The sequence below is a fragment of the Vidua macroura genome, chromosome 9 (assembly GCF_024509145.1).
Source record: "Vidua macroura isolate BioBank_ID:100142 chromosome 9, ASM2450914v1, whole genome shotgun sequence".
Classification (NCBI taxonomy): domain Eukaryota; kingdom Metazoa; phylum Chordata; class Aves; order Passeriformes; family Viduidae; genus Vidua; species Vidua macroura.
In genome coordinates this window covers 31,892,966-31,920,514 of record NC_071579.1, presented here as the reverse complement: position 1 = coordinate 31,920,514, position 27,549 = coordinate 31,892,966, and the positions used below count along the sequence as shown (strand labels likewise).

Sequence of the window (27,549 nt, the reverse complement as noted above, 5' to 3'; positions counted from 1 at the left end):
ATGTATTCCCAGGTGATCCCAGGATCAAAGCCCCGCAAGCACAGGCACGCCGGGCTCGTTCGGGCAGCAGACAAGCCTTTGCAAATACCACACCTGCCCCTCCCTGGCGACCGCCGCAACCCCTAACTCCCCAAATTCCCAGGATATCCATGCTCCAGCGCCTCCATCCCGCCGGATTCTCCCCCACCGCCACCCCCAGAAGCCCCGCGTGTTGCTCCCATCCCTCGGGCGCACGCTCTTCCCACTCAACACCAGCGCCCTGAATCCACCCTCGGGAACGGGACAAGCGGGATTTGGCTCTGGAATTCTGCACGGCTTTGGGAGAACCGCGTGGCCACGCCCACCATTCGCATGGCCACGCCCGTTCATCCAACGCCACGCCCCGTTCAGGGCGGGGCGGGACCACGCGGAGGGGGCGTGGTCGATGGGGAAACAGGGCGTGGTTTCGCTCGGTGGGCGTGGCCTCCGCTCCCGCTCCGGTCGCCCGTGGAGACACCGGGAGCGGCGCTCGGTGAGTACCGGGAGCCCGGGACAGGGGGGTTCCCACCGGGAACAGCGAGCTCCGCCGCCCGGCACAGCGCGCCCGGCACCGCGGGGCCCGCGGGAAGCGCCAGCCCGGCCCCTTCGGCAGCCGGGCCTGGCGGGGCGGGCCGGGCCCGAGCGGTGCCTGGCTGCTTCTGGGCTTGCTTTGGAGTTTTGTATATTTTTTTCTTTTTTTTTTTTTAACCGATTTTTTTTTTTTTTGTTGTGCCGAGGAGGGTTCCCGGCGGGAGGCAGCGCGCGGGTGCGGTGTGGTTCAACAAGTGGCGTGCGGCGCGGGAATGAGGGAGAAATCTGCTTAATTGTGTAAAAAAAAAAAAAAAAAATCCGCTTAATTAGGCAGAAATAATTCTGAAACAGGCAATTTCTTCTTCCTTTCCTTCTCCTTCCCTCCAGAGCTTCCCCCGTGGCACCGGTGGACACCCAGAGCTGGCGGCTCCAACTCCACGGGGGCCGCCCCAGCTTTCACCTAAATCCTTTAAATTTTCCCAGTTTTAGCCTTCCCAGCCGTCGGGCCGTGGGTTTTCCGCGGAATCGCCGAGCTCTGCTTGACGGAGGAAGTTTCCCACGTGCGGGGAGTTGTGGGCCGAGTGTGGGAAGGAGGTTAATTAGTGGGAAGCGTCATTATTCCAGGAGGTTTCGTTTTGATACTGAGATTACACACCCTGTTGCAGTAATAGGTTTGCTTGGAATCATGGAATTGCAGAACATCCTGAGTTGGAAGGGACCCACACAGATCATTGATCAACTCCTGGAAGTTTTTAGTTCCTTTAGTAACTTTAAAATTGCGATTCTCTATTGCAAGCTTAAATTCTTTACTTTTTTTTTTGGCGGGGGGGAAGGGGTTTGAGTGTATATTGTGATTTTAGGAAGGAGCTGGAGCTGTGTCAGGAGGGGTTTAAGTTGGATTTTAGGAAAGGTTCTTCCTGCAGGGGGTGGTGGGCACGGAACAGATCCCCAGGGAATGCCAGAGCTCCCTGAGGCTTCCAAAATCTCAGGGTGAGATTTTGGGGTTGTCCTGTGCAGGGCCAGATGTTCCTCGTGGGTCCCTTCCAGCTCAGGATATTCCGTGATTCTATGACTTAATTAGCGTGGCAATTGGAAAGTGCCAAAATGGAATTCCCAGCAGTTTGCCAGGCGATTATCCGGGGTTTTAATTGGCTTGGAACCCCCAGGACCAGGGACACGTTACTCGTGTGTGTGTCTGGGGTGTAAATTGGTTCAGAAATTCTGAACTGGCACAGTTCTGGGGGTAGAGGGTGAGTAGTGGACAGTGGCAGGATTTTGTGCTGCTCGGTGCCACTAAATGAGCTTGAGGGATTAGTGTGGAGTTAATGACTCCTCAATCCCGTATTTCAGGGGTGCACCACAGCATCTGGGATATCTCTAATCAAGGAGCAATCAATTCCAGAGAGGAGCTCTGATGCTGAGGGCGAGCTCATTCCATAATCACCCAGCTGATGGGGGGATTTTTCCTAGAAAGATTAAATTCTCCTCTTGCCCTGAAGGAGCTTCTTGGGCTCCCAGGCAGCAGAACAACTGATCTCTCATGTCTTGCTGGTGTTAAATCAAATTATTGACTTGTGCTGTAGGGTTTTAGATATTTTTTTTTATTTCAAACGTAACGCGATAACTTTTTAAGTGCTGAAAGTTCTTAAGGTGTTAGGTTCTGTTGCTAAAAAGACTCGGGGCATTTGAACCAGATTCATGTGGAGCTGGGGTGACACAGTAGAATTATGGAATCCCAAATGGTTGGGGTTGGAAGGGACATTTTTTACTGTCCCAGGCTACTCCAGCCCCAGTGTCCAGCCTGGCCTTGGGCACTGCCAGGGATCCAGGGGCAGCCCCAGCTGCTCTGGGAATTCCATCCCAGGGAACAATTCCCAATTCCCAATGTCCCATCCATCCCTGCCCTCTGGCAGTGGGAATCCATTCCCTGTGTCCTGTCCCTCCCTGCCCGTTTAAAAAAAAAAAAAAAAAAAAATCCCTCTCCCTCCTTTTTGCAAAAGAGCTGCTGGGTGCTGAGCGGGAGATGCCGAGCAGGGGGCTGGGTGGGGTGGGAAGGTTCTCCTTCCCTGGACACGGCTCCCCGAGCCCGGCGTGTCCCTGCGGGACCCGCATCGCTCCAGGGATCCGCGCTGCGGCCCCAGAACCGCTCACCCTCCGCCCTTTCCCTCTGTCCCCTTTGCCGGAGCGGAGATCGCGGCGGGGGCGGAGGGAATCGTTTCCAAAGGTTCGCACTCGTCGAGGGGAAGCACCGGCACAGCCCTGGCCCGGCCGCGCATTCCGGGGAGGGTTGAGTTGCTGCAACTCCATCTGTGCTTACACAAAGCCTGGGAATGGGGGAAGGCTGCTGCCTCCTGGCACAGAAACACCCCTGAGCAGCGGCAGGGGTTGGGGTTGATTATGGAATAATTAATGGAAACTCCGTTAATTGGGAGGGGACACCCCCAGTTCTTGAAAGTCGCCGCGCGCTCGCTTTTTCTTGGGAAATGGGAGCTGCAGATGCGTGGTGACTCCAGGGATTCCTGCTCTGCTGCAATTGTGCAGCTGTTTGGTGAATTTTGCACTGTTACACAGCTGGGGCTCGTTTTCCCAAACCTCAGTGCTTCCCCTTGCACTCAGTGTTGGGAGCTCTTGGTCCCACATCATTTCTGCTCTCGGGAATCACCTGGGGGGAGCTTGGAAGGGTGAGACAGCACTGATGACACAAAAAAAAAAAAAAAAAAGGAAGTTGAAGCTTCCATTCTGAGTTTTGCAAGGATTGATGAGAAAGAGCAGAGGCTGTGACAGAATTCCTCAGGGGTGTGGTGGGACTCTCCATGGGATTTTAGGAAGAAGCAGGAAGGTGGGAGTGTGGTGGGGGTACATCCAGCCCCTGGAGAGACACATGGCTCTGGGGCATGAGGGAATGCTGAGCCCCTTCCAGCCAGGTGTCCCTGGGGAGGAGAGGATCCACTCCTGGATCTCTTGGGGTGTCACTGGAAGATGCCTCCAGCTCTGGGACCCTCAGGAGAGGAAGGACCGGGAGCTGCTGGAGGGAATCCAGAGGAGGCACCAGGGATGGAGCAGCTCTGCTGGGAGGAGAGGCTGGGAATGTTCACCTGGAGAGGAGAAGCTTTGGGGTGAGCTCAGTGTGGCCTTGCAGGGCCTGAAGGAGCTGCAGGAAAGATGGAGAGAGACTTTGGACAGGGATGGAGGGACAGGACAAGGGGCAGAGATAGATGGGATACTGGGAATTAGGAATTGTTCCCTGGCAGGGCGGGCAGGCCCTGGCACAGGTGCCCAGAGCAGCTGGGGCTGCCCCTGGATCCCTGGAATGTCCAAGGCCGGGCTGGATGAGGCTTGGAGCATCCTGGGACAGTAAAAAGTGTCCCTGCCATGGCAGGGGAACAGAACAAGATCTTTAAGGTCCCTTCCAAGTCAAACCAGTTGGGATTGTGTGAAAGCTGAGGCCTGGGGTTCAGTGTGCCCCAAATCCCAGCTCCCTGGGAGCCCCAGGCAGCGTGGCTGGGGCTGGATCACAGCTTTGGGATGTTCCTGGACACCGGCAGCTGAGTATTTTTAGTTGTGTTCCTTTGAATATTTGGTAAAACAGGCAATGTGTTTATATTCAGCTTCCTGTGTCCGTATCAGCGTCTTGGCATGTGCTGGAGTTCCAGAGGGAGGAGGGAAAGGGAAGAAAGTGTGTTGTGAGGATTATTTGTGCTGCAGCAGCTGAGGCCTCTGGGATCAGCTCCTTGTTTAAACCCTGGGCTCAGCTCAGGCTTGCTCCCCCTTTGTTTTCCCCCTTTGTCTTCCCATCCCTTCTCCCGTGCCTTCCCAGACCTGCTGTGCAGGGATGGGTGAGTTTTTGGCACCCTTTGCTGTGGGATGTGTGATCCAAGGCCTCCTGCCCCGCTCTGACACGCGGCACCAGCCCCCAGCCCTGCTCTGGGCTGTTCTCCAGCCTGGCTCTCGGGGTGTTTGCAGGTGGACAAGCCCATCTCAGTCCTGCTGGGAAGGGAGCAGCCCGAATTCCCAGCCTGCATTCCCAGGCTGCTGCCCTGATCCAGCTGCTCTGTGCCATCACCCCTCGCCCTCCAGAGCCATTCCCTGTGCAGAGCCAGTGGGAGCACACGGGGGAGGTTTTGTCTGGTTTTCCCATCTAAAGGAGGGTTTTCCTTGTGCCCAGCCTCCCTCAGAGCCCATAGCCAGGAGGTTTCCTGGTGCTGTAAGCTGAGGAGGGAAAATTCTCCCTCCCACTTTCCAGGAGAATGCCAAGGGGATGCCCTGGGACCCAGCCCTTGCTGCCTGACCCAGGGAAACATCCAGAACTGGTGGTTACCATAGAAAGGGAAAAACAGGGCAGGTTTGGATGAGATATTAGGGATAAATTCCTCCCTGTGAGGGAGGTGAGGCCCTGGCACAGGTGCCCAGAGCAGCTGGGGCTGCCCCTGGATCCCTGGCAGTGCCCAAGGCCAGGCTGGACACTGGGGCTGGAGCAGCCTGGGACAGTGGGAGGTGTCCCTGCCATGGCCAGGGGGGTTGGGATGAGGTGAACTTTAAGGTCCCTCCCAACCCAAACCAGTCTGTGATTCTGTGGTTGCCGTGAATAATTTTGAGCAGATCCCAAATTACATTTTCAGCTCTGTAGCTTCAAGCCCCCTCCCAAAGTCAGGGATTTTGGTCTGAGCTTGGAGCTGGGGTCAGCAGAAAGTGTCCCTGACCTTTATGGAGGACCATCCTTTTCCCAGCTGAATCTGGTTCACGTTGCTGTAGAACTTGCAAGGGATTCCTCCTGCAAAGCAGGGATGCTCCAGCTGGAGCTGGAACTCCTGCAGTGCAGGAGGAGCTGGCTGGTGCTGCCAGCCTTGGCCAGGGGCACTGGGACCCATCCAGCTGTGGAATTTCCTCAGCCCACGTGCCCTTCCCTGATTTATTCCTTCCCCAGCAGGGCCCGGCCTCCGAGTGGAGGCTTTTGCAGGGGGTGCATTACTCCAGCCTCAAACTATGCCAGCAATGCTGGGTTTGTGGGTTTTTCTGAGTGGTTTGATAGGAGCTTTGATTAGGCAGGAATATCAGTGTGGCTCCGGGCTGGAATTACTGCTCACATGAACCAAAGATGGGCTCGGGCTGCCTGATCCCTGAAGGTCTCTCCCAACCCAAACCATTCTGGGTGCTCCCTGGTTGTTTTGACTGTGTTTTCATCCCCCTCAGGATGCACAAGTCAATTTAAAAATACTTAAAATCGATGAGAAAGAGCAGAGGCCGTGACAGAATTCCTCAGGGGTGTGGGTGGGATTCTCCATGGGATTTTAGGAAGAAGCAGGAAGGTGGGGGGAGCACTAGGGGTCCCCATGGGAGGTGGGAGTGTGGTGGGGGTACATCCAGCCCCTGGAGAGACACGTGGCTCTGGGGCATCCAGCATTCCCAGGGGATGCAGCATTCCCTGTAGGAGCCCTGTAGATGGGCTCGGGCTGGCTGATCCCTGAAGGTCTCTCCCAACCCAAACCATTCCAGGTGCTCCCTGGTTGTTTTGACCGTGTTTTCGTCCCCCTCAGGATGCACAAGTCAATTTTAAAGTTCTTCTTATTTTCCCCTGACGGTTTCCAGGGGGTGTGAGCAGGTTGGGACGTTGCACAGATAAGCAGAGCAGCAGCTTTTCCATTCTGGCTTTGATTTTGTGCAGCAGCCACACGTCCCTGGAGGAGGTTACGTGTCACGTTGATTTATTTTGGTTTCCTTGCTGGATGTGGACAGGACAAGCCTGGCACGGGGACAAGGACTGTGGCAAGGCAGACTGTCCTTAACACAATTTATTTTCCTCCTCCACACAATGATCTGACCAGCACTTGTTAGAAGTGTGATCCCGTCTCCAGCACGGGAAGTGGGGTGTGATTACAATGGGAATGCTGCCCCTGCTGCCTGTTGGAATCTGAAATGCAGGGAATTCTCAGAGCTTTGGGCCTGGAAGCCAAAGCTTAGAATTAAACCCAGGATTTGACCTGAGACCTTGGGAAAGGTTCCCAAACTGAGGGGCTAGAAGGGAGAATGTGGATTTATAGTTTAAAGCAGAGACATGTTAAGCTAAATAAAAGGAAGTTTAGAGTTTTAGAGTTTAAGATAGAGAAAAAATAAAAGTAATTACAGAAGTAAACAAAGAGTTTAGAATGCAGCACTGTAGGTTTGTGTGCCATAACGTGGTTGGCTAAGGAAGCTTACACTGTAGCATGAGTCCATTTAAAGATTGAGTCAAAAACATAAATATCCTTGTTGACAGTGTTTTATTAATCAATAACTCCTTAAAAAGTCTTACAACTAAGAGTCTTGAGACCTTCTAAACCATACTGTAACAATATGAGCCAAATTCACCCTTCCTGCCTGTGTAGAAGATAAGAAAAATAAACCACGTCATCAAAAACAATTCAGAAGTCCCATCTCAAATTCCTTCCAAAATTCCCTGCAAGTAAATTGTCACTGCCTGCCTGGCTCAGGACCATCCCTGGGCAATTTCAGGTGGGTTTTTCCCTCCTTCTCCTCTGGGAATGAGGGAAGGGGGTGGCTGTGGGCCGGGCACGGAGCAGCTCCAGGGCTCGGTGCCAGGGCTCCAGCAGCCCCTGGCAGTGCAGGTTGGATCCATCCCAAAGGCTGAATTGCCAGGGGCAACCCCGGATCCGGCCGTGCCCTGGCTCTGCCAGCTCAGGAAGTGCCTCTGATCCCCCTTCCACGCTGGGAACCTGCACTGGGAATCCCAGGAGAGGGTCCCATGGGAATTGCCAGCCCCTGTTGGACCGGGAGGTGTTGGAACCTGACCTGTGTCTGTTTGCACACCTGTGTGTGAGCTGCAGGGGTTGTGCAGCAGCACGGCCAGGAGAGTGAAGGGAAAGGTGATTTTACTTGTAAATCCCCTCCCTGCTCCAGCTCTCACAGAATTCCCATCACCTGATGGTTCCCATCACCCTCACGGGGCTGGGCGTGCTCACCTGGGGAGGAGAAGGCTGCAGGGAGAGCTCAGAGCCCTTCCAGGGCCTAAAGGGGCTCCAGGATACGAGGGCTGATACAATTCCAGGTTTCTTTCTGGGTGTGCAAGGCCCCCACAGGGAATGTGAGCTCTCAGATTTGTTCAGGCAGTGATTTACACCCAGCTGTGAGGACACATCACTGGAGGCTGACAGCTCCGAGTCTCCGGGGACAAAATAATCCTGGAATGGTTTGGGTTGGAAGGGACCTTAAATCCCATCCAGTCCCACCCCCTGCCTTGGGAGGGGACACCTTCCACTATCCCAGGCTGCTCCAAGTTTGAGGTGGATTTTCCAATCTCAAATTAATGTTTTTGTGATTGGCATTAAGCCACAAGTGCCAACCCCCCCCTCCAAAGAAAGCTTTGACTTTCTTGCACTGTGACATCCTTGTAATTTTGATTTTATTCTTATTTCAGGATCATTACACCGATAACATCAAGGCAAGCTGGACAGGGAGCAAGTCTGCCTATGTAGGTGAGTTTCCAGTCCATGCTGGTTCTTTTATTCCATGCAAAATACAAAGCAGCATGACAGGTCCCAAGCCCTGATGATTTAATTTTATTCTGGAGCAGAACAAATATAAAGTCCTTGGCAGGATTGCTGACGCTTTTCACCTCATTCTTTTAACTGCCTGACTGCTTTTGGGTTGAGTTTAGGGGGCACAAAAAACTGCTTTTCCCACAGAAATTAAGCTTTTCCTTGTTTATTTCCCTGATTAGGGGACAATTTTTACCAGCCTGCAAATCTTCATCATTTCTGTCTTTGCTGTGCTACACGTGTTTTGCATTAAAAAATGCAAATTATCCTATGTTCCCCCCCATCCTTAAAAACAGGCACCTGGATAAATTCCTGCAGCCAAGGAGGTGGTGAAATCCTTCCCACCTTCCCAGTTCCTGGAGCTGAGCCCCGTGGGGCTCTCCCCAGAGCATCCCTGGCTTTATCTGTGCCAGACAAAGAATCTGCTGAAGGTCACAGAACCTGGGGCCAGGCTGGAGCTTTCAGCACAGCCCTCTCCTGCTTTGCAGCCTGATTTTCATGCAGCTGAAAGTCTCCCTGCAAATGTCTCTTTGGAGTTTTTCCCTCTTTCCCTGTGGGGAGGAACAGGGACCTGCTGTGGAGAGGCTGCCCTGCAGTTCGTTGCCTTTTCCAGTGGCTTCAGGCTGATGTCTTTAAAATAACACTGCTCAGATGTTTTTCAAAGTTACCTTGATCTAAAAGTCGCTTTTAAAAGTGTGTGCTAAAGGTATAAAAAATGAAGTCAGGAGAAATGCAGAGGAAAGCAAAAGCAGGTTTTTCCACTGCTCCTCTCCCAGAATGTACATTGGGTTTGACAGAATCCCACAGTGGGGGCTGACTTGGAAAATCAAAGGGAGCTGCAGCCCAGTTTGATCAGCAGGATGGTGCTGGAATAACTGAGGAAGGGGAGGTTATGGAGGAGCACAGTCTTAATTAAACACCCAGAACACCAAGTCCAATTGAAGATCTTGGGAGCTGCCTGTTTCCTTTCATTTCACATCATTAAGGATTCTAATCCCCAATTAAGACGCTGGCAGCATTATTTGTAATTAAAAAAAAAAGACCTGTAGTGTAGAATCTCTCATTACTCTCAAGTGTAAATTCTCTGAAGGAGGAAACATCACAAATGGATGTTCTGTGCTTCAAGGGGCTTTGATTCTGTGTTTGCACTGACAGGCACCCTGTGCAAACCAGGTGGATCTGCCTGGCCAGAATTCCCAGCTCTCATCCAGCCCTGGCTGCTGCAGCTCCTCCAGGAGGGGGGGTGGCAGCAGAGCTGGGCCTTGCTGGACCTTTTCTGCTGGAAAATTTGGTTTGAAATCTGAGCTGCCTGAGCTGTGGAGCATCCCAGAGCAGCCCCATTCTCCCCAAAACCACTGCAAGCCCTGCAGCTGCCAGATGCTCCAGCTTTCCTTTTCCAGGCTGTGATCCCTGGGGGAGGATCCTGTCTGGGGAGGATCTTGCTTTCTTTCATCAAACCTAAACTTTCTCTAGCTCGTATAAAATATTTGTGCCATGCCTGTAAATCTCACCTGAGTCCTGCTTAAAAATCCAGTCCTGCTTAAAAATCCAGCCCTTCTCACCTGCTCAACCAGGGAGCTGCTACTCACAGCTTGGTTTGGGGTAGGTGTGGAAAAATCCTCCTCCTTCCCCGTGATGGGAGCAGGGAGGTCATGGGTGGCCCCTGTTGCCACTTTTCCTGGGAAGTTTGCCCTGTGGATGTTGTGTTCAGTCTGCAAAGGGCAGCAGTGGCTTGGGGTGCTCCCAGAAATCTGTGGAATATTGTGTGGGGAATAAGGATCGTGAAATTCCAGAATTTGGGTTGGGAGGGACCTCAAAGCCCATCCAGTGCCACCCCTGCCATGGGCAAGGCCACCTTCCACTGTCCCAGGCTGCTCCATGCTGGCCTTGGACCCTTCTAGGGATGGGACAAAAACACCATCAAGAGAGAACCGCCCCAAAAGCATCTCAAATCCCTGCTTTACTGCACCCTCAGCTCTGTCTGCTGGCTGAGGGCAGGACCCCGGTGCTTTCCTGCTGCCCAGCTTCGTTTTCCATTCTCTTTGGCAGAAGGAAAAGATTCCAGCTCCGGTGCTTCCACTGGGTGTCAGCACGGCCCCACACCGGGCCAGCAGAGCCCTGGGCTTTCCCTTGGGCTGCTGGAAAAACCAGGCTGGCAGCATGGCTGGGGCAGGGAGCAGCTCTGCCGGGCTGGGATGGGCTGCTGGGCTGGAACTGAGTTGGAATTCCTCTCCTCTCCTCTCCTCTCCTCTCCTCTCCTCTCCTCTCCTCTCCTCTCCTCTCCTCTCCTCTCCTCTCCTCTCCTCTCCAGGACACCTCAGCTCTCACTGCGCCTCCAAATCCTCTGCAGCACTTGGGCTGAAAATAGAGCCAGGCACACTGAGGTTCCTCCAACAGATTCTTCCACTGGAGGCCTAAAAAATCAGAGATCAGATCTAGGGAAGGTCACACTTCCAGAGGCTTTGTGCTGCTCCTGTGGAACTGTTTCGGCTCTGCCTGTGGTTGTGCTCCGATGCCTGCTCAGAACTGAGTTCTTTATTCCTGCCCCCACCTTCAATGCCAGCAGTGGCCTCCTGCCTTGGACTGGGAGCATTTTCAGGTTCTGCAAGTCATGACAAACCCTGAGCTCCCCAGGGTGCCCTGTAGGAAAACCAACCCCCAGTATTCAAGTCCCGACCAGCCCCGGCTCCCGCAGAGCTGCTGGGAGCGCGGCCCGTGCGGAGCACCCCGAGACCATGGGAGCCTCACCCCACACCTGCCCTGCCCCTGGAGTGGGGCACGAGGGTCAGCCCAGGCTCTGGCATCACCCCCTGCTCGTGCCACCCCTCCAGGGGCCCTGGGGGCTCTTTTTCCCTCTCCTCCATAAGGATTTCCCTCAGCTTGGTGCCACTCTGTGCATCCCCTCTTCCTCTTCCTCCTCCCAGCACCTTCCTGCCCGACAAATCCCTGCATTTGCAGGAGCAATATTTTATTCCTTTTATTCCTGTGAGCTCTGGGGGGTGTGAGTTGCTGCGAGGAGGCAGCTGGAGCTGGGATTTGGGGGTTGCTGGTGTTATTCCCAAATTGTTTGCAGGGTGCCAGCTGAAGGCAGTGGGGTGAAAGCGTGCCAGGGAAGAAGGAGGGAGCAGAATGGTCTCGCAGGCAAGGCTGTGAAGCAGCAGCCAGAGCCTGTGTCAGTGGTGGTGACAAACCAGAGCCAGCTTCAAAGTCTCCCAGCAAACAGCAGGGAATGGGAATGGTGTCACTTGGAGACCTGCAGCGCTCGTGTGGAATTCCTGAAACCTCTAACTCGAGCTCCAGGCTGGGAATGAGCTGGGAACAGCAGCTCTGAGCTTGTCCAGCTGCTTGTTTCCCTCTTTCCCCCCTATTGCTGTGTATTTAAGAGAAGTGGGATCATTCCCATGGTGGAGATTGTTCCTGGTTTATCAGGCAGCAGCAGCCAAACATTTCCGGGCTGGAGCTGCCCCAGCACGGATTCCCTGCAGCAGCAGCAGTGACTCCTGGGGCTCCCTCCTTCCCTCCCACCCCGTGGGGCTGCAGGGTGTGCAGGGCACCCACACCAGGGGGAGCAGGGTCAGTGGGGGTGTTGGGAACACCCCTTGTCCTTCTCCTGCCCTTTCCTCCTTTCCATCCTCCCCAGCAGGGCTCCAGTGGCTCTGGGAAGGGAGAGGCCTTTGGAACCTGCATTTGTAGGCTAGCTGTAACTTTAAATCCCTGCTGGCAGTGCTGGGAAACCCAACCAGGGGCTGGAAAACCCAACCAGGGGCTGGGAAACCCAACCAGGGGTTGGAAAACCCAACCAGGGGCTGGAAACCCAACCAGGGGCTGGGAAACCCAACCAGGGGCTGGGAAAACCCAACCAGGGGCTGGGAAACCCAACCAGGGGCTGGGAAACCCAACCAGGGGCTGGGAAAACCCAACCAGGGGCTGGGAAACCCAACCAGGGGCTGGGAAACCCAACCCAGGCCTGGCGGGGTGTTACACGGGTGGGTGCTCTCGTTGTCACTGGTGTTGGTTTGTGTTTTGCCCAGCCTGCTCTCTTGATCCAAGCTTTGATTTGTTCACCTCAAAATCTGCTTTATTTCAAAAGAAACCGTTACAAGACACCTTTGAGGGCTTATCCTGCTGCCAGCCTGGCTTTGCTGCTCCAGTATGAGCTGGCTTGGCATAACTGGAGCAAACTGGGAGCTGCTGGGATTTCCAGCAGATCCCCAGCCCTGCTTTAGCAGTGCTGATTTAATTGCCTTTCACTCAGCAGGTGCCTCACAAGTCCTGGATGTAAGAGAGTAAATAAGACAGTCCAGAGTTTAATTATCCCACTGGAGCTGGGCTTTGGCAGGCAGCCCAGGCGGATCCGGGGATCTGCTGCGTGGCAACCCCGCTACCTAAAGCCTGGGGAAAGAAATAGGGCAAGGCCTGGAAAAACAGGGCTTTTCTGTGGAAGGGGGGCAGCTCCACCTGTCTGCAGGTGTTTCAAGAAAGGAAAAAATGCAGGTGTGTGCCTGCAGGAAGTGCACGGGAAGTTTCCTGTGGTTTTGTCTTTTTCCCGGCAAAGTGCAGCTGGTGGGAATCCTCCTCTGCAGAGTTCTGTGGGTAAATGAGGAATAAATCCTTCCCTGGCAGGGTGGGCAGGCCTGGCACAAGGTGCCCATGTTGGAGATGCCCTTGGATCCCTGGCAGCGTCCCAGGCCAGGCTGGGTGGGTTTGGAGCACCTGGGACAGCAGGAGGTGGCCCTGCCATGGCAGAGGGGGGACAGGGGAGGCTGTTCTGGGTCTGATCCTTTTGTCTCGTTTTAGGCTCTGAGTCCAACCCAAGGGAGAGTTGCAGCCGTGCCTGCAGCTGCCCTGGGCTTTGGGAATCTCTGTCACCACCACCCTGGGTCCTGCTCAGCTCTGTCACACCCAGGGGACTGAACTTGTCACCACGTGTCCCTACAGGGAACCCCCTCCTGCCTGGAGCAGCGTGAGGTCACAGCAGAAATCCTGCAGTGCTCTGGGCTGGAAAGGACCTTAAATCCCACCCAGGGCCACCCCTGCCCTGGCAGGGACACCTCCCTCTGTCCCAGGCTGCTCCAGCCCTGTCCAGCCTGGCCTGGATCACCAGCCACGTTTTGGTTTAGGTGGTGAACGGAAAAAAACTTGTTGAAAGTTCATTTTTGGTGCATTTAGCACCAGAAGGAGGAGCTGTGGCTGGGAGTGCTGGGACACGAGAGATCCCAAAGGGAAAGTGTAGGGGATGGGGGAGGCTCTCAGGGCTGCCTGCTGAGCACCAGGGATCATTTCCTAGAAATCAGAGCCCTGCCCTCTCCCACTGAGGGGTTGTTTCTGCAGGGAGCAACTTCTTCTCCTGGCAGATCCTCCTAGCCCAGAAAACCCTGCCCAGGGCTCTGAACCCCCACATTCTGCAGGATTCTGGCACCTCCAGCTTAAATCTGGGGAGTTCTGGGACGTCCAGGGTGCCCTGGGAGAAATCCCATGGCTTCAGCAGCTCGGATCCATTGCCAGGAGCTGGGAAGGAAAACAGATTTATTGGGAGCTGACCTAGTTGTTGTAAATCTCCCTGCAGAAGAGATTTAGTAATCTTAGGAGGGCTATTAAAGCTCGTGTTTGTTTGGAGATGGGCAAAGGCAGCAATTTAATTTTCAAATCTTACGGTTTGGCTTGTTTTGTTTTGGTTTGTTTTTTTCCAAACATCTCATTTATTAACAAAGCTAAGCAGCTGGGAAAATAAGCACTGGAACTTTCCTAAGGAGGTCAGTCCGTGTAGGGTGGGAAGGGATCCAGAGAATCCAACAGCTCCAGTGGCAAAAGGGGGTTTGGGGCTGGGGGAGGGAAGGCTGAGTGTGACCCTTCCCCAGTTAAATGACAGGATAATGGTTTATCTCTTAATTTTGCAACTTTTTTAACCTCTAAAAAAAAAAAAAAATTGGAGAAATCAGCAGCTCCTGACCTGTCCTCTCAGAGCTGCATTTGTTACTGGGTAACAATAAATTGCTTTTTGTTGGGTTTTTCCCACTGGGGTTGTTGAACATTGTGAGGGAGACGTGCAGGGAGTTTGGGCTCAGTTTGTGGTGGATCTGTGCCTCTGTGTCCGTGTGAAACAGCTCCTCGTTGTCCCAGAGATGAGGGGCTTGGGGCTGCGTAGCTGGAGCCCGTGGGCAGAGCCCCTGCTGAACCCAGCAGCTCCTGTTGGAGTTTCCTGCTGGGAAAATTCATTTTTCATCTGAAGGGGCTCCAGGAGAGCTGCAGAGGGGCTGGGGACAAGGCAGGGAGGGACAGGACACAGGGAATGGCTCCCAGTGCCAGAGGGCAGGGATGGATGGGACATTGGGAATTGGGAATTGTTCCCTGGGATGTGGGGAGGGGCTGGGATGGAATTCCCAGAGCAGCTGTGGCTGCCCCTGGATCCCTGGCAATGCCCAAGGCTTGGAGAATCCAGGGCTCTGCAGGGGGAATCTCTGACCCTTCCCTGCAGGAAGTGAGCTTTTAGTGGCACCAAATCTGAGGAGGGCACGTCCCTCCCCCAGCATTCCTGCCTCTCGGGAATTGCTCTGCCCAAAGCTTTTCCAAGGAATGTCCCCTGCACACGGGGCCTGGGAGCAGGAGAACGCTGTTCCCAGCCTGCTGGGCTGGCACGGGCACCAGCTGGAAAACAGCCCTGCTGCCAGGCTGGGGCAGAGAAACCTGAGCCCTGCAGGGGCTGCTCCCAAAGGTCAGGAGCTGCCTCGGCTCCTGCAGGGCCCCAGGGGCTCCAGCCCAGGAGGGGCTCAAACACACACAAACACAGCTCCCCTGGCCTCCTGGAGCTGGGCAAAACCAGCAGAGCCCTGCTCCAGCCCGGGATGCAGCACGGGGACACGGCCAGGCCTGGGCTGAGCTCTTGGGATTCCTGCAGACCTGAAGAATTTGGAGTGCCAGGCTGGTTTGGTTGGGAGAGAGCTTAAAGCCCATCCAGTGCCACCCCCTGCCATGGGCAGGGACATCTCCCACTGTCCCAGGCTGCTCCCAGTGTCCAGCCTGGCCTTGGGCACTTGGGACTAAGCCTAAGGTGGAGAACCAGCCTGGGGTGCTGGGATCAGCCCGTGCCAGGATGTGATTTCTCCCCAGGATGTTTCTCCAGGCCTGGCACAGCTGTGACCCCATCCCTGGAGGGATTTAAGGCCCTGTGGATGTGGCATTTGGGGACACAGGGCAGTGCTGGGCATGGTTGGACGGGATGGGCTCAGGGAGCTTTTCCCACCCCAGTATCCTGTGCCTCCCTCCTGGCTCACTCCACTCCTGGCTTTCACCCTGCTGGGCTCAGGAGCTGTCCCCTCCCTTGGGGCAGCTCCTGGGGACGTTGTGGCTTTCCAGAACCCTCTGGGATCCCTGGAACCCCAGGGGAAGCTGCAGGTGGGGGGATCCAGTGGCCCAAGCTGTGCTGCAGAAACCTGCACAGTGTGGGAAATGAATGTGTGGAGAATTCTCCAACATATAAAATAGTCAGCTTCTGGTTGTGATGGCATGAATTGTAACATCTGTGTTGTTTCACCCTTCCCATGAGACTGAGAATGGAGTAAAAGTTTTTCAAACACCTCTCAGTTGGTCAGAAAAGGGCTTAATCTGACAGCACAGCAGCTCCCTGCCTTTCTCTGGAGTGTGTTTGACCCCCAGAGCTGTTTTTCAGCTGATTGGTCCTGTTGGATACAATAATAATAATAATAATAATAATAATAATAATAATAATAATAATAATAATAATAATGTTTAAAGATCACTTTTTGCAGTGTGTAGCCTGTGTGTAACAGCAGGTCAGGGTGCTGTGCTGCCTTCTGGGATAACAAACAGCAGCTCCCTGTCTTCCCAAGCAGAGCCTCCCTGCTCCACTGAAAATGTCAGGCAAGACAGCCACCAGCACCAACAACATCGCCCAGGCCCGCAGGACCGTGCAGCAGCTCAGGATAGAGGCCTCCATCGAGAGGATAAAGGTGAGCACAGCCTTCTTCCCCCTCCTTTTCCTTGTTTTTCCCCTCCTGGCTGTAGGACAGGGAGATAACTCTGTGTGTGTTTTGTGTCTCTGTGCACCCACAGCTCAGCGTCCCCCCCCCACTCCAAACTCAACAAATCCAAATAAATCCATTTCTTGTGGCCCACCCAACCCTGCCCTCTGGCAGTGGGAAGCTGTTCCCCCTTGTCCTGTCGCTGCAGGAGAGATGAAAATCCCTCTGGAATTATTTTGGAGCCCTGTGGGAAGCGGGTTTGTAGAGAATGCTTAAAGTCTGACAGAAGGCTCACACATAGTGTGTGTTTGTGTGTAAACTTTGAGATAAGAGATGCTGATTTAGAAATGGACAAGGACAGACGCTGTTGAGAGAGAAAGGGAACTAGAAACAAGTTTTGGGTTTTGTGGATTGGACTGGATACCGTGGAGAAACAGAACTGTGAAAGGTGGACTCACGAGGGTCATTTTAGATGATTGGCTTTAAGGTACTTACGGTGCAGTGTGGCAAAAGTTGATGGGGTAAGGAACACTTACAAGGTGCTGTAATTAGGGAACAGCTGCTTCTGATTGTGATGGTGAGAAGTTTGTTTGCAGTTCCCTGCTGGGGCCTTTGCCTGGCATCACAGCCGGCCCCAGGGAGCGCCGGGCTCCATCCCTGCCCTCGCTCCCTGTGGATCAAAGCAGCAAACCCTCGGAGCGAGTCCATCCCCCAGCAGCCCTCCCAGCCCTCCCAGCCCTCCCAGCATTTTACAATCCATCCCCTGGCAAGCCCCTCTGTGTGCTGATTGCCCCCACAGGTGTCCAAGGCCTCGGCAGACCTCATGCTGTACTGCGAGGAGCACGCCAAGAAGGACCCGCTGCTCATGGGAATCCCGGCCTCCGAGAACCCCTTCAAGGACAAGAAAACCTGCATTTTGTTATAGGGCAGGGCCAGCTCCTCCTCCTGCCCAGCACCGCCGCTCCCCCAGGTACCTGCAGCCCCCGGGCACTCCCTGAGCCTGCCCAGGGCATTCCCTGAGCTCCCCGAGGCATTCCTGCTGGTCCCTGTCCCTCTCTTAGGAGCTTTCCCACTCGATCCCTGTCTGTCCTGGCCGAGGGAATGGGCTCCAGGGTCCCTGCACGGGGGGTCCTGGTGGCATTTGCCAACTCCAGCACGACCAAAGTTGCCTGAGCTTTGCAGATACAGCAAAGCTGTAGAGACCTGATGGAATCACTGGGTTTACATTTTATAAAATTATGGATTTTTTGTTTTTTTTTTTTTTGGGGGGGGGTGGGTGTTGTGCCTGTGCTGGCAGCACCTGTTTGTGCACAGGCATGCTTAAAGTGCATTTTCTAGCAAAATCTACCTTGCAAAATGATTGTAGCAGCTGCTGGGGAGCTCTGCCTCAGCCTTCCTCCTGCTGGCCTCTCAGCCCAGGGCTTTTAAAGGATGAAGTTGGGAATCAGAGATGCTCCCCCTGCTTTCCATGAGTTGGAAAAGCAGAATTTCCAGCTTGGATTCTGCTGCGTTTTCTTCTCGAATTAAAAAAAAAAAAAAAACCTGTGTTAGTAGAAAACACACCCTCAAAGAAATGAAAAGAGAAAGAGAGGCTGGAAGTGCCCTGGCAGAGCTGGAGGAACGCTGCCCTTGCTCCCAATCCCAGCTGGGTTCTGAGCAGGGAGTCAGAACTTGACTCGTTTTTATAAAAAAAAAAAAAAATCCATTTTTAAACAGGAAAAATGCCAAATTAGCTCCAGCTTGTGGTTATGCATTTATAATTGAGGGCCTTTCCATCTAGTATATATTTTATATATACATGTAATAAAAAAGTCTTTCTCTGTGTGTGTGTGTGTAGACATATAAACCTTATATATTAACAGCAAATTTTGAAGGGTTCAAAAATAATCCTGCCTTCAGCTGGCTGCAAATGTCCTTCTGTGCAGGCAGCTGAAGTCATCTGCCACAACCCTGCATTTCTGGGAGGATATTTGCAGAATTTGTGAACCACTTGTCACTTACGTTGCGTATTTGTCATTTCTGTATGAAATTATAGACCCACTTTTGATATAGAATAAAACAATTCAACTTTGTTTGACAAATCTCTTGGGCAGAGCTCCGAAAATCAGCCTGACAGAGAAACCTGCTGCTTACCCCGTGCTTGCCTGCAGATTATTTTTGTAATCAGAGCACTTTTTCTAGTGGCAGCCAAAAAAAAACCAACAACGTGGCTCTGCACTGATTCCTTTTCACCGTGTCTGTGTCTGTTTGCCACACACCTGGCCAGAATTAATGAGCTCTGTTAATTGCTCAGCGTGGGCTGAGGGGAGTCCAGCTGTGCCCAGCTGTGCCCAAGAGCCTCCTGCTCTTGGTCCTTGTTTTTCCCAGGGAGCTGGGAAGAGATTGGAATTTTTTGTTTTGTTTGGTTTGGTTTGGTTTGAGATCCCTGCTGTGGCTGCAGGGATGTTCTTGGTGTCTGCCCTTCAGTCAAGCTCGTGGCAGGGTGCTGATCCTGCCTGGTGACCCAGCACAGCTGCCCAAGTCTGACAGCGTTTAATTTTTGGTGAAAAAATTAAACACCAGTTTTGAAAATACAATAATGCACTGAAATCTGGAGTGGTTAGGTTTGCTCTTCGCTTTTTGCCATCAATACCCCCAGAAAGAGCAGAGATGGTAAAATCTGGGGAAATGCAGACTCTGCCCTTGTAGATTTTTTTTTTTTAATAAGTGAAGCCATTGCATCCACAGGTGCTGGGAGAGAAACCCGTGGTGAGACCCCACCGTGGTGCATCACTGGGCTGCCCCTCTTGTCCTTGGCCAAGCTGGCTGATCTGGGGAGAAAAATGAGAATTTGTGTGCTGATCTGAGGAGAAAAATGCGAATTTGTGTGCTGATCTGGGGAGAAAAATGAGAATTTGTGTGCTGATTTGAGGAGAAAAATGCGAATTTGTGTGCTGATTTGAGGAGAAAAATGCGAATTTGTGTGCTGATTTGAGGAGAAAAATGCAAATTTGTGTGCTGATCTGGAGAGAAAAATGCAAATTTGTGTGCTGATCTGGGGAGAAAAATGCAAATTTGTGTGCTGATCTGGGGAGAAAAATGCGAATTTTTGTGCTGATTTGAGGAGAAAAATGTGAATTTGTGTGCTGATTTGAGGAGAAAAATGCGAATTTGTGTGCTGGGCCAGGTTCCCCCAGGACCCCCCACTTTGTGGTGTGGGGTCAGGGCTGGGGGTGACACTGGGAGAAACCAGAGGGGTTTGGATTGAATCTGAGCTTGGAGAAATAAACCTGCTGCTGCTGCTGCAGTGTCCCCAGGCACAGGGTGGGACCTGGGCTGGGGACAGGGACAGGGACAGGGTGGCCTCGTGCTGGAGCATCCCAGGAGTGGGAGAACAGGTCCAGCCTCCCGTCCTGGCACGGATCCCGCCAGGGCTGGGGACAGAGTGACCCCGTGCCCTGCTGGGGCACACGAGGGTGTCCTGGGGGGGGGGGACAGCGTGGTGTCACCGCTGTCCCCGGGCAGTGCCAGCAGCAGGGGCTGGGGGTTGTCCTGCCACGGGGAGAAATGCCACCTGTGCCAGCCCGGCTGTGTCATTAACGAGGAACTGGGAGCTGCCAGCCCCGGGCTGGGGGTGCAAACAGATCCCGGGGCTGTGCAAGGAAACCCCAGGCCAGGTTTTGCTCCCCCAGGGAATCAGGATTCCCACCTGCCAAGGAGGAGCTGCAGAAACCTCGGCAGCAAAGCCCCTTTTTTTTTTTTTTTTGGCGGTTTTGTTTGTTTATTTTAAATTTTTTTTAGCGCCTGCTGTAGCAGCGTTCAAGCAAAATAAATAAATAAATAACATTCCCAACATTTCCTGCAGCACATGGGGCTGCTTCGGCGTTTAATTGCTTGGGAGGGGCCGGGAATGAACCCACACTGGAGCTGCACAACAGGACCTTGCCCATGGCCAGGAGGAAGCAGCTGCTGCTCAGCCCTTGTGTCTGCACTCGTGGAGTGAGGAAATAAAAGCCTGGGCCAAAGGTTTGATTTTACACTTTATTTCAAAAAAAAAAAAAAAAAAAAGAAAACACAAAACAAGAACACCATAACCCCAGAAAACACTCGAATTTCAAACAATTATATTAATGGCACTGCTTTTGCAGCCAACTGGGAGAAGATTCGTGGTTGCAGACCAACTGCTTGAGGGCGTTTCGGTTCTCAAACCTCCAAGTATAAATAATTTTTCCATTGATATCAGAAAATAACTTATTATTATTATTATTATTATATATCTTAGCATAAAAACGTGAGAATTACATCCCAAAAATACAACAACATTGCTGGCAAAAGGCCTCGATTAACCTTGTTTGCTCGTTAAGGTGTTTAAAGCAGGAACTTTAAGTGGCACTTAAGGACAGGAGGAGTGAGGGGAGTTCTCGGGAGGGCTCCGGGGCTGGGCTCGTCCCTGTTCTCCTCAGCTCCAGCCCCACTGCAGCCAAACCCTCCCCCCCCCCCACCAAAATGACATCAGTTTTAGCTTTATTATTTTATATCTATTTTTCGCTGTTGCCGTCGGGTTTTTATTCTCCCCTCCCCTCCCGGAGCCGGGGCAGGGAGTTCCTTCCTGAGCGAGAGCCTTGCGGCGGCCGGGCCCGGGGTCACCGCTCCGGCAGGTTGATCACCGGCACCCACTGGTCCAGGTACCGGCTCTCCCGGCAGAAACACATCAGCTGACTCAGCGCCGGGTCCTTCCACTGCGACGCCTGCGGGTTCTGGAAAGGGGACGGCAAAAAGCTCCAGCACGGCAGCAAAAACAAGCCGAGAGCGGCGCGGGGGGGGGCGGGGGGGAAGCACAGCAGAAAGCGCAGGAGTGTGAATCATCTTAAATTGCTGGCGAGGCAAACAAACAAGTCAGGCCTGGGAGCATGTGAGGAGTTTAGCTTTGGACTCTGGGGCAGAGTAGGGAAGGGAAAAAAAAAAAAAAAAAAAAAAAAAAAACAGGAGGGAGAGATAAAAGTGGGGGGAGGGAGGGAAAAATAGAGGGAGGGAAAAAGGGAAAAATAAAGAGGGAAGGGGAAAAAATAAAGAGGGAATGGAGGAAAATAAAATAAAGAGGGAATGGAGGAAAATAAAATAAAGAGGGAATGGAGGAAAATAAAAGAGGGAATGGAGGAAAATAAAATAAAGAGGGAATGGAGGAAAATAAAATAAAGAGGGAACGGAGGAAAATAAAATAAAGAGGGAATGGAGGAAAATAAAGAGGGAATGGAGGAAAGGAGGAAAGCTGAGGAAAGAAAAGACAGAACAGGAGAAAGAGCGGAGGAACAAAGGAGGAGGATGGGGAGCACACAGCAAACGAGGGGCGCACGCAGCCGGTGCCCTGGCCGCGGGTTCGAGCCCGGGGTGGGGGGTCCCGAGCGGCACCGGGGAGCCGCGGGTGTTCCCCGCCGGCGGCGGCAGCCCCGGGCTCACCGTGACGAGCACGCAGTGCAGGTCGGCGGGCGGGTCGGGCCCCGCGGCGGGCAGCAGCAGCTCGGCCAGGCGCGCCGGGTTGCTGACGCGCAGGATGTTGATGTCGTTCTCGCAGCAGAAGGCCCGCAGCAGCGTGAAGTGGATCTGCAGCGCCGCGTCCCCCGCCTCCTCCTCCTCGGCCGCCAGCAGGCACAGCACCACGTTATCGGGGTCCCTGCGGGGCACCGCCGTCACCGCGGGCGCGCCGGGGGTTGGGGGGGGACCCACGGGGAGGTGCGGTGGGGAGGGGGTGGCACTCACACGTTGAGCAGCTTGGCCGCCTCGTAGACGCCGAGGGTGAGGCTCCGCTGGCTCAGCGCCTTGCTCAGCACCTCCTCGAGCGCGTCCCCCGCCTGCTCCATCCTGCGCCGGGACACGCGGCACCGGCCGTCACCGGCCGCCCCGCGCCGCTCCCCGCCCGGCCCCCGCCGCCCCCCCGGCCTCACCTCCCGGCGGCGCGGCGCTCCCCGGGCAGCTCCTCCAGAGTCATCACGGGGCCAAGGCCGGACAGGGACACGGGCAGGGGCGGACACCGCGCTCCGGCCGCTCCGGCCGCTCCGGCCCCGCCGCCCGCGCCGGACAAAGGCGCCCCGCGCGCGCTGCCCCGCCCGCCCCGGCCAACCCGCGCCGCCTCGTTTGCATAGCCCCGCTCCCATTGGCTCATGCAAATGAGACCACGCCCACGGCATGCCGAGTCCGGCCGGGCCCCGCCCCGCTCGGGACCGGGAATGGCACCGGGACAGTGACCGGGAATGGGACACTGACCCTGCCATGGAACAGCCTGCTCCCAGCCCCGGTGCCCAGCCTGGCCTTGGGCACTGCCAGGGATCCAGGGGCAGCCACAGCTGCTCTGGGAATTCCATCCCAGCCCCTCCCCACATCCCAGGGAACAATTCCCAATTCCCAATGTCCCATCCATCCCTGCCCTCTGGCACTGGGAGCCATTCCCTGTGTCCTGTCCCTCCCTGCCTTGTCCCCAGTCCCTCTGCAGCTCTCCTGGAGCCCCTTCAGGCCCTGCCAGGGGCTCTGAGCTCTCCCTGGATCCTTCTCCTCTCCAGGTGAGCACCCCCAGCTCTCCCTGGATCCTTCTCCTCTCCAGGGGAGCACCCCCAGCTCTCCCTGGATCCTTCTCCTCTCCAGGGGAGCACCCCCAGCTCTCCCTGGATCCTTCTCCTCTCCAGGTGAGCACCCCCAGCTCTCCCTGGATCCTTCTCCTCTCCAGGTGAGCACCCCCAGCTCTCCCAGCCTGGCTCCAGAGGGGCTCCAGCCCTGCAGCAGCCCCGGGGCCTCCTCTGGGCTCTCTCCAGCAGCTCCAGGTGCTGCTGATGTTGGAGCCCAGGGCTGGGGCAGCTCTGCAGGTGAGGCCTCACCTGGGAGGAGCAGAGGGGCAGAATCCCTCCTTGCATGGATGCCGTTCTCTGCCTTCCCTGCCCCCGCAGGGGTTGCACTCTTGCAGTGCTCCCCTGTGCTCAGACTCAGCCTCACCAGCCTTCAAACACAGGGCCAGTGTTTGCCACGGGCAACCACGTGGCTGCCCCATCCCCAGCAGTGCCCAAGGCCAGGCTGGACAGGGCTGGAGCAGCCTGGGACAGTGGGAGGTGTCCCTGCCACGGCAGGGGCGCCACTGGGTGTTCCTTAAGGTCCCTCCCAGCCCAACCCAGTCTGTGGTGCTGTGATCTCTCCCTTTGCAGCTCTCCAAGAACTTGGTGCTCCTCCGGGGAGCTGCTGCTGCTCCAGATGTCCCGTGTCAGCCCCGAGACCTCCGGGCAGGATTTCTCCTGATGGCTGCTGTGTCAAAGCTTCCTCAGCTGTTGCACCCAAACCCCTCCATCCTCCCACAGCCGCTGCCAGAGCTCTTTCCCAACCTGGCTGTGGGCTGGCACATTCCCACCGGCTCCACGGGCTGCAGTCAGGACCCTTGGTGGTCCCTCACAGAGGTTTGGCAGCGTGTGCTTTAAAGCTTGGCTTGTGTCAGTGTTTTCCTGCAGCTCCTGAGCTGCAGGAGCCGTTTTGCACAGCACAATGTGCACAGTGATGCCAGCTCCATGCAGCTCCTGCAGAACCCCTGGGGGAAATGGGATATCACAGAATCCCCGCTTGGGAGATGGGATATCACAGAATCCTGGAATGGTTTGGGTTGGAAGGGACCCCGGGGATGGTTTTGTTCCAACCCCCTGCCATGGGCAGGGACGCCTCCCACCGCCCCAGGTTGCTCCAAGCCCAACCTGGACCACTTCAGGGGCATATCAAAGCGTTTCTGCGGCAGAATAAAGAGGGTGATTTCTGTGCCCCCCGGCTGTGTTGGCTCCGGGAGGAAACCTCCCAGGGCTTTGTTCTGCCCCCCCGGCCCGGCTCTGTCCTGTCCTGCTGCTGCAGCCTGGTGAGACCCGACACGACTTAATGAAGCCCACGGCGCCGGGGGAAAGGGAGAAAAGCCCTTTTTGCATCAGGTGGAGGGGCGGCAGATGGCCGGACCGCAGCAAAACAGGTGGGAGCATTGTGTGGTGACCCTCCGAATTAAGTTCGCTTAATTTGCTCTATCTCTATTAGCAACTGCGGCCTCCGCTCCGCGGCGAGGGCTCCGCCTGTGGCTCCGGCCCCGCAGCCCCATCTGTGCCGGCCCCAGAGCTAAATCTGTCTCGGAGGCAGCTGGGAAGCAGCTGAAGCCTCTTTTCCCCCTCCTGGGCGGCGGCAGCTCCCGGAGCCGGCGGGCAGCGCTCTGAAACTGCGCTGTCCCGGCGGCTTCCCCGGCTGGGCGCAGTTTTCCCGTGTCTCCCTTCTCCCGAGGGGCGGCGGGGATGCCGGGTGCCTCGGCCCCGCCGCGGGGACAGTGGGTGGCCGTGCCGGGGATGTGCCGTGGCCGCCGGCCTGGGCAGCCCGGGATGGAGCCGGACCCGCAGTTGTCCCTCCGTCAGCTCCCAGCTGGCAGCTGCTGCTAAACCTTCCTTTCATCGCCTGCCAAAAGCGGCCGGGGTGTTTGGCTTCCCCCCACCCCCCCCGCCCTTTAATCCTGACTTTCATCATTCTCTAGGCCGGGCCTGCCCTCCCCTCCGTGTTTGGCATCGCAGGGTCGGGGCTCAGGGGCTGTGTCGGGCTCAGAGGGGGCTCAGCTCTTCCCCCCACTTGGCAGATCCTCACCCCCAAATGTTCTCTGGGCTGCGGGGCTGAGCTGCCCGTGGTCGGAGGCAGCTTGGAGAGCAATGGGTTAACCCCCAGGGATGTGGGAGATGCCCGCTGGAGCCCTCGGTGGGGGAGGACGTCTGGGCCAGCTGCAGAGGTGCTTCCTGCACGTAAGAGCATCATCAGCTTGTTTAATTTCAGTTTTTGGGAAGGAGACCAACCATCAAACAGCGTCAGTGAGAGGCGACAAAGCCCCATCCCTCCGGAGCCCCCGGCAGCCGCCCGGGGCCCTTCCCGGGGGTGCCTCGGGGTGGTCCCGGCCCCTGAGCCCCCGCAGCAGTGCCAGGGGCTGCTGCTCCCTTTCCCTTGGCTCCTGCTGTCCCTCGTTGGGGTGTCCCCGATCCCCTCCCTCGTTTCCCTGGCCCGTCCCGCTGGGACCTTTGTGCAGCCCCGCTGGCCCCTTGGCCGTCCCGCTGCTGCGGAAAATCCGGCCGTGTCCGTTTGCTGGGACACCCCAGCCGTCCCCTGGGCACCCCACGCTGCTGTGCCAGGCCCAAGAGCCGCCGTGCCCCCGGTGCCGCCCGTTCCGTGTCACCGAGCTGACCCCGCTCCCCGGCTCCCGCAGTGTCCAGGCACATCCGCCTGCCCCGGAGCCGCGCAGGAGCAGATCCCCCGGCCTCTGGCACCCAGGGAACTTCGGCTTGGCCTCCCCGTGGAGCAGGGCAGGAGCCTGGGATTGCCCCAGGATCCGCCCGCCCTGGCACCATCGCTGCCGCGTCCCCTCCAGCACGGGCAGCACAAGAGCAAGAGGACATTTTCCCCCTTTTCCTTGGAGTCCCTCCAGCCCTGCTGGAGCTAAAAGCGGGGTTCAGCTACAGCCACCCCTGCTGCTGTTCGGGGTTTGGCTTTGGCCAGCCCGGGAGCGCAGGGCACAGCCTGGGCCCGCCTGGGTTTGGCTCTGGAGCTGGGCACGGTGCCCGCAGCTTTCTCAACCGCCCGGGTCACGGCAGTGCAGCCGAGAGCCCGGCTCGGCGGCACGGAGCAGGGCTGGCACTTCCCTGGCACGGGCGTTCTCCTCCTGCCTGGCCCAAGCTCCCTTGCGGGCTCCTGAGTGCAGGGTCAGCTCCCCCAGAGGTGGGAGGGCAGGGGGCTGGGGGGCTGGGGATCTGGGATGTGTTTATCCCAGCCGGTTTGCCCGCGCTCAGCACATTCCTGCAGCCCTCCGTGGTGCTGGAACATCGCCGAGAGGGAGCCGGCTCTCCCTGGCTGCAGCACTCCGGGCTCGCAGCAGGAGCTCTGCAAACAGGGAGCACGAGTGGGAGCCTGGGAGTGCTTCCGTGGCTTTAAACTGAAGGAGGGGAGATGGAGATTAGAGATCAGGAGGAAATTCTTGGCTGTGAGGCCCGTGAGACCCTGGCAGCTGTGGCTGCTCCATTCCTGGAAGTGCTCAAAGCCGGCTTGGACGGGGTTTGGAGCAGCCTGGGATAGGGGAAGGTGTCCCTGCCTGCTCCCCAGGGGAGTGGGACTGCTTGAGGTGGAAGGTCCCTTCCAGCCCAAACCGCTTGAGGATTCTGTGATTTCACGGATCACCCATGTCCCACCACCCTGGGTAAATATCTGAAATGTCTTTTCCTTCTGCTGAAGGATATCTCCTGCTGGAATATCCTTTCCTTCCCCAGCCCATGAGGTGCTCCCCAGCAAGTCCCTGCTCGGCTCCCAGCAGCTCCTCGTGCCTGTGGGTTCAGGGCAGCAGAACGCTGCTGCGCTGCTCCCGGCAGGGACATTCCCTGTGCCCTGCATGCACCCTCCATCCCTTCTCCCTGCAGGGACAGGCGTGTGTCCCACCCTGCCCACGCCGGGCACACGTGGCAGCCCGGGTGGGAATCACCCGGCCGGGCAGCGCCGGGCAAAGTCCAGCCTGGGGACAGAGAGAGCTGCGCTAAGATGAAAACAAACTTTGTCCATTTACTGGCAGCGCGGGGCCATAAAGCAGCGCACCAGTGGCACTTCCACGAGGGAACGCTGTCCTACATCACAATGAATCACCTTCCTGTGCCGTGCGGGAGGCAGCCAGCAGCCCCCGTGCTGCCTCCCGCAGGGAAGTTCCCTGTTTCCCAGGTGCTCGGCTTTCCCCGGGCATGCAGGAGAGCTCCGGTGTGAGCAGAGCGAGGGCTGGACCCTCCCCAAAGCAGCCCCCAGCCATGCACGTGGGATCGGGGAGCTGGGGTGGTTCAGCCTCCAGGCACGGTGACCTTCACTGGTGCTCCTGTGAGCTCAGGGGGGACGTTAAATCATTCATCTGGATTCATTTGGTCTCCTATAAATGCTTGGAGCGGGAAGAGTGTTTGGAAAGCAAAGAGGAAGGAGCGTGGAGTGAAGCCCAGGGTTTGATGGTCATTGCAGTAGAGATAATGAAACCGAGGTGTTTATTTGGGAACAGATTTAAAAATATAAATTCAAATTAATAATATAAAATGTATATAATTGTTATGAGGCCCTATTTCAGAGCTGCATCCGGTCCTGGGCTCCAACATCAGCAGCACCTGGAGCTGCTGGAGAGAGCCCAGAGGAGGCCCCGGGGCTGCTGCAGGGCTGGAGCCCCTCTGGAGCCAGGCTGGGAGAGCTGGGGGTGCTCACCTGGAGAGGAGAAGGATCCAGGGAGAGCTGGGGGTGCTCACCTGGAGAGGAGAAGGATCCAGGGAGAGCTGGGGGTGCTCACCTGGAGAGGAGAAGGATCCAGGGAGAGCTGGGGGTGCTCACCTGGAGAGGAGAAGGATCCAGGGAGAGCTGGGGGTGCTCACCTGGAGAGGAGAAGGATCCAGGGAGAGCTCAGAGCCCCTGGCAGGGCCTGAAGGGGCTCCAGGAGAGCTGCAGAGGGACTGGGGACAAGGCAG

At 56.0% G+C, this 27,549-nt stretch overlaps 2 protein-coding genes across 5 annotated transcripts; one reads left to right on the top strand and one right to left on the bottom strand.

Moving 5' to 3' along the window:
* Positions 1–436: 436 nt before the first annotated feature.
* GNG12 (G protein subunit gamma 12) lies at positions 437–20,025 on the top strand. Of its 4 annotated transcripts, XM_053984483.1 has the most exons (5): positions 437–511; positions 7,961–8,018; positions 15,932–16,048; positions 16,860–17,030; positions 19,841–20,025. In XM_053984483.1, exons 3-4 carry the CDS (start codon positions 15,953–15,955, stop codon positions 16,983–16,985), a joined length of 222 nt encoding a protein of 73 aa, XP_053840458.1. In that variant the 5' UTR covers positions 437–511; positions 7,961–8,018; positions 15,932–15,952; the 3' UTR covers positions 16,986–17,030; positions 19,841–20,025. The 4 variants fall into 4 exon arrangements, with proteins under 4 accessions (XP_053840458.1, XP_053840456.1, XP_053840457.1 ...); XM_053984481.1 differs by lacking the exon at positions 19,841–20,025 and having other exon boundaries at positions 16,860–17,884; XM_053984482.1 differs by lacking the exon at positions 19,841–20,025 and having other exon boundaries at positions 15,929–16,048; positions 16,860–17,884.
* Positions 20,026–20,089: 64 nt separating this feature from the next.
* On the bottom strand, positions 20,090–22,090 carry GADD45A (growth arrest and DNA damage inducible alpha). Its single transcript, XM_053984480.1, has 4 exons — positions 21,982–22,090; positions 21,797–21,898; positions 21,497–21,710; positions 20,090–20,796 (listed from the first exon to the last, which is right to left on the bottom strand). The coding sequence occupies exons 1-4, from the start codon at positions 22,023–22,025 to the stop codon at positions 20,683–20,685; spliced, it is 474 nt and encodes a 157-aa protein (XP_053840455.1). The 5' UTR covers positions 22,026–22,090; the 3' UTR covers positions 20,090–20,682.
* Positions 22,091–27,549: the final 5,459 nt, after the last annotated feature.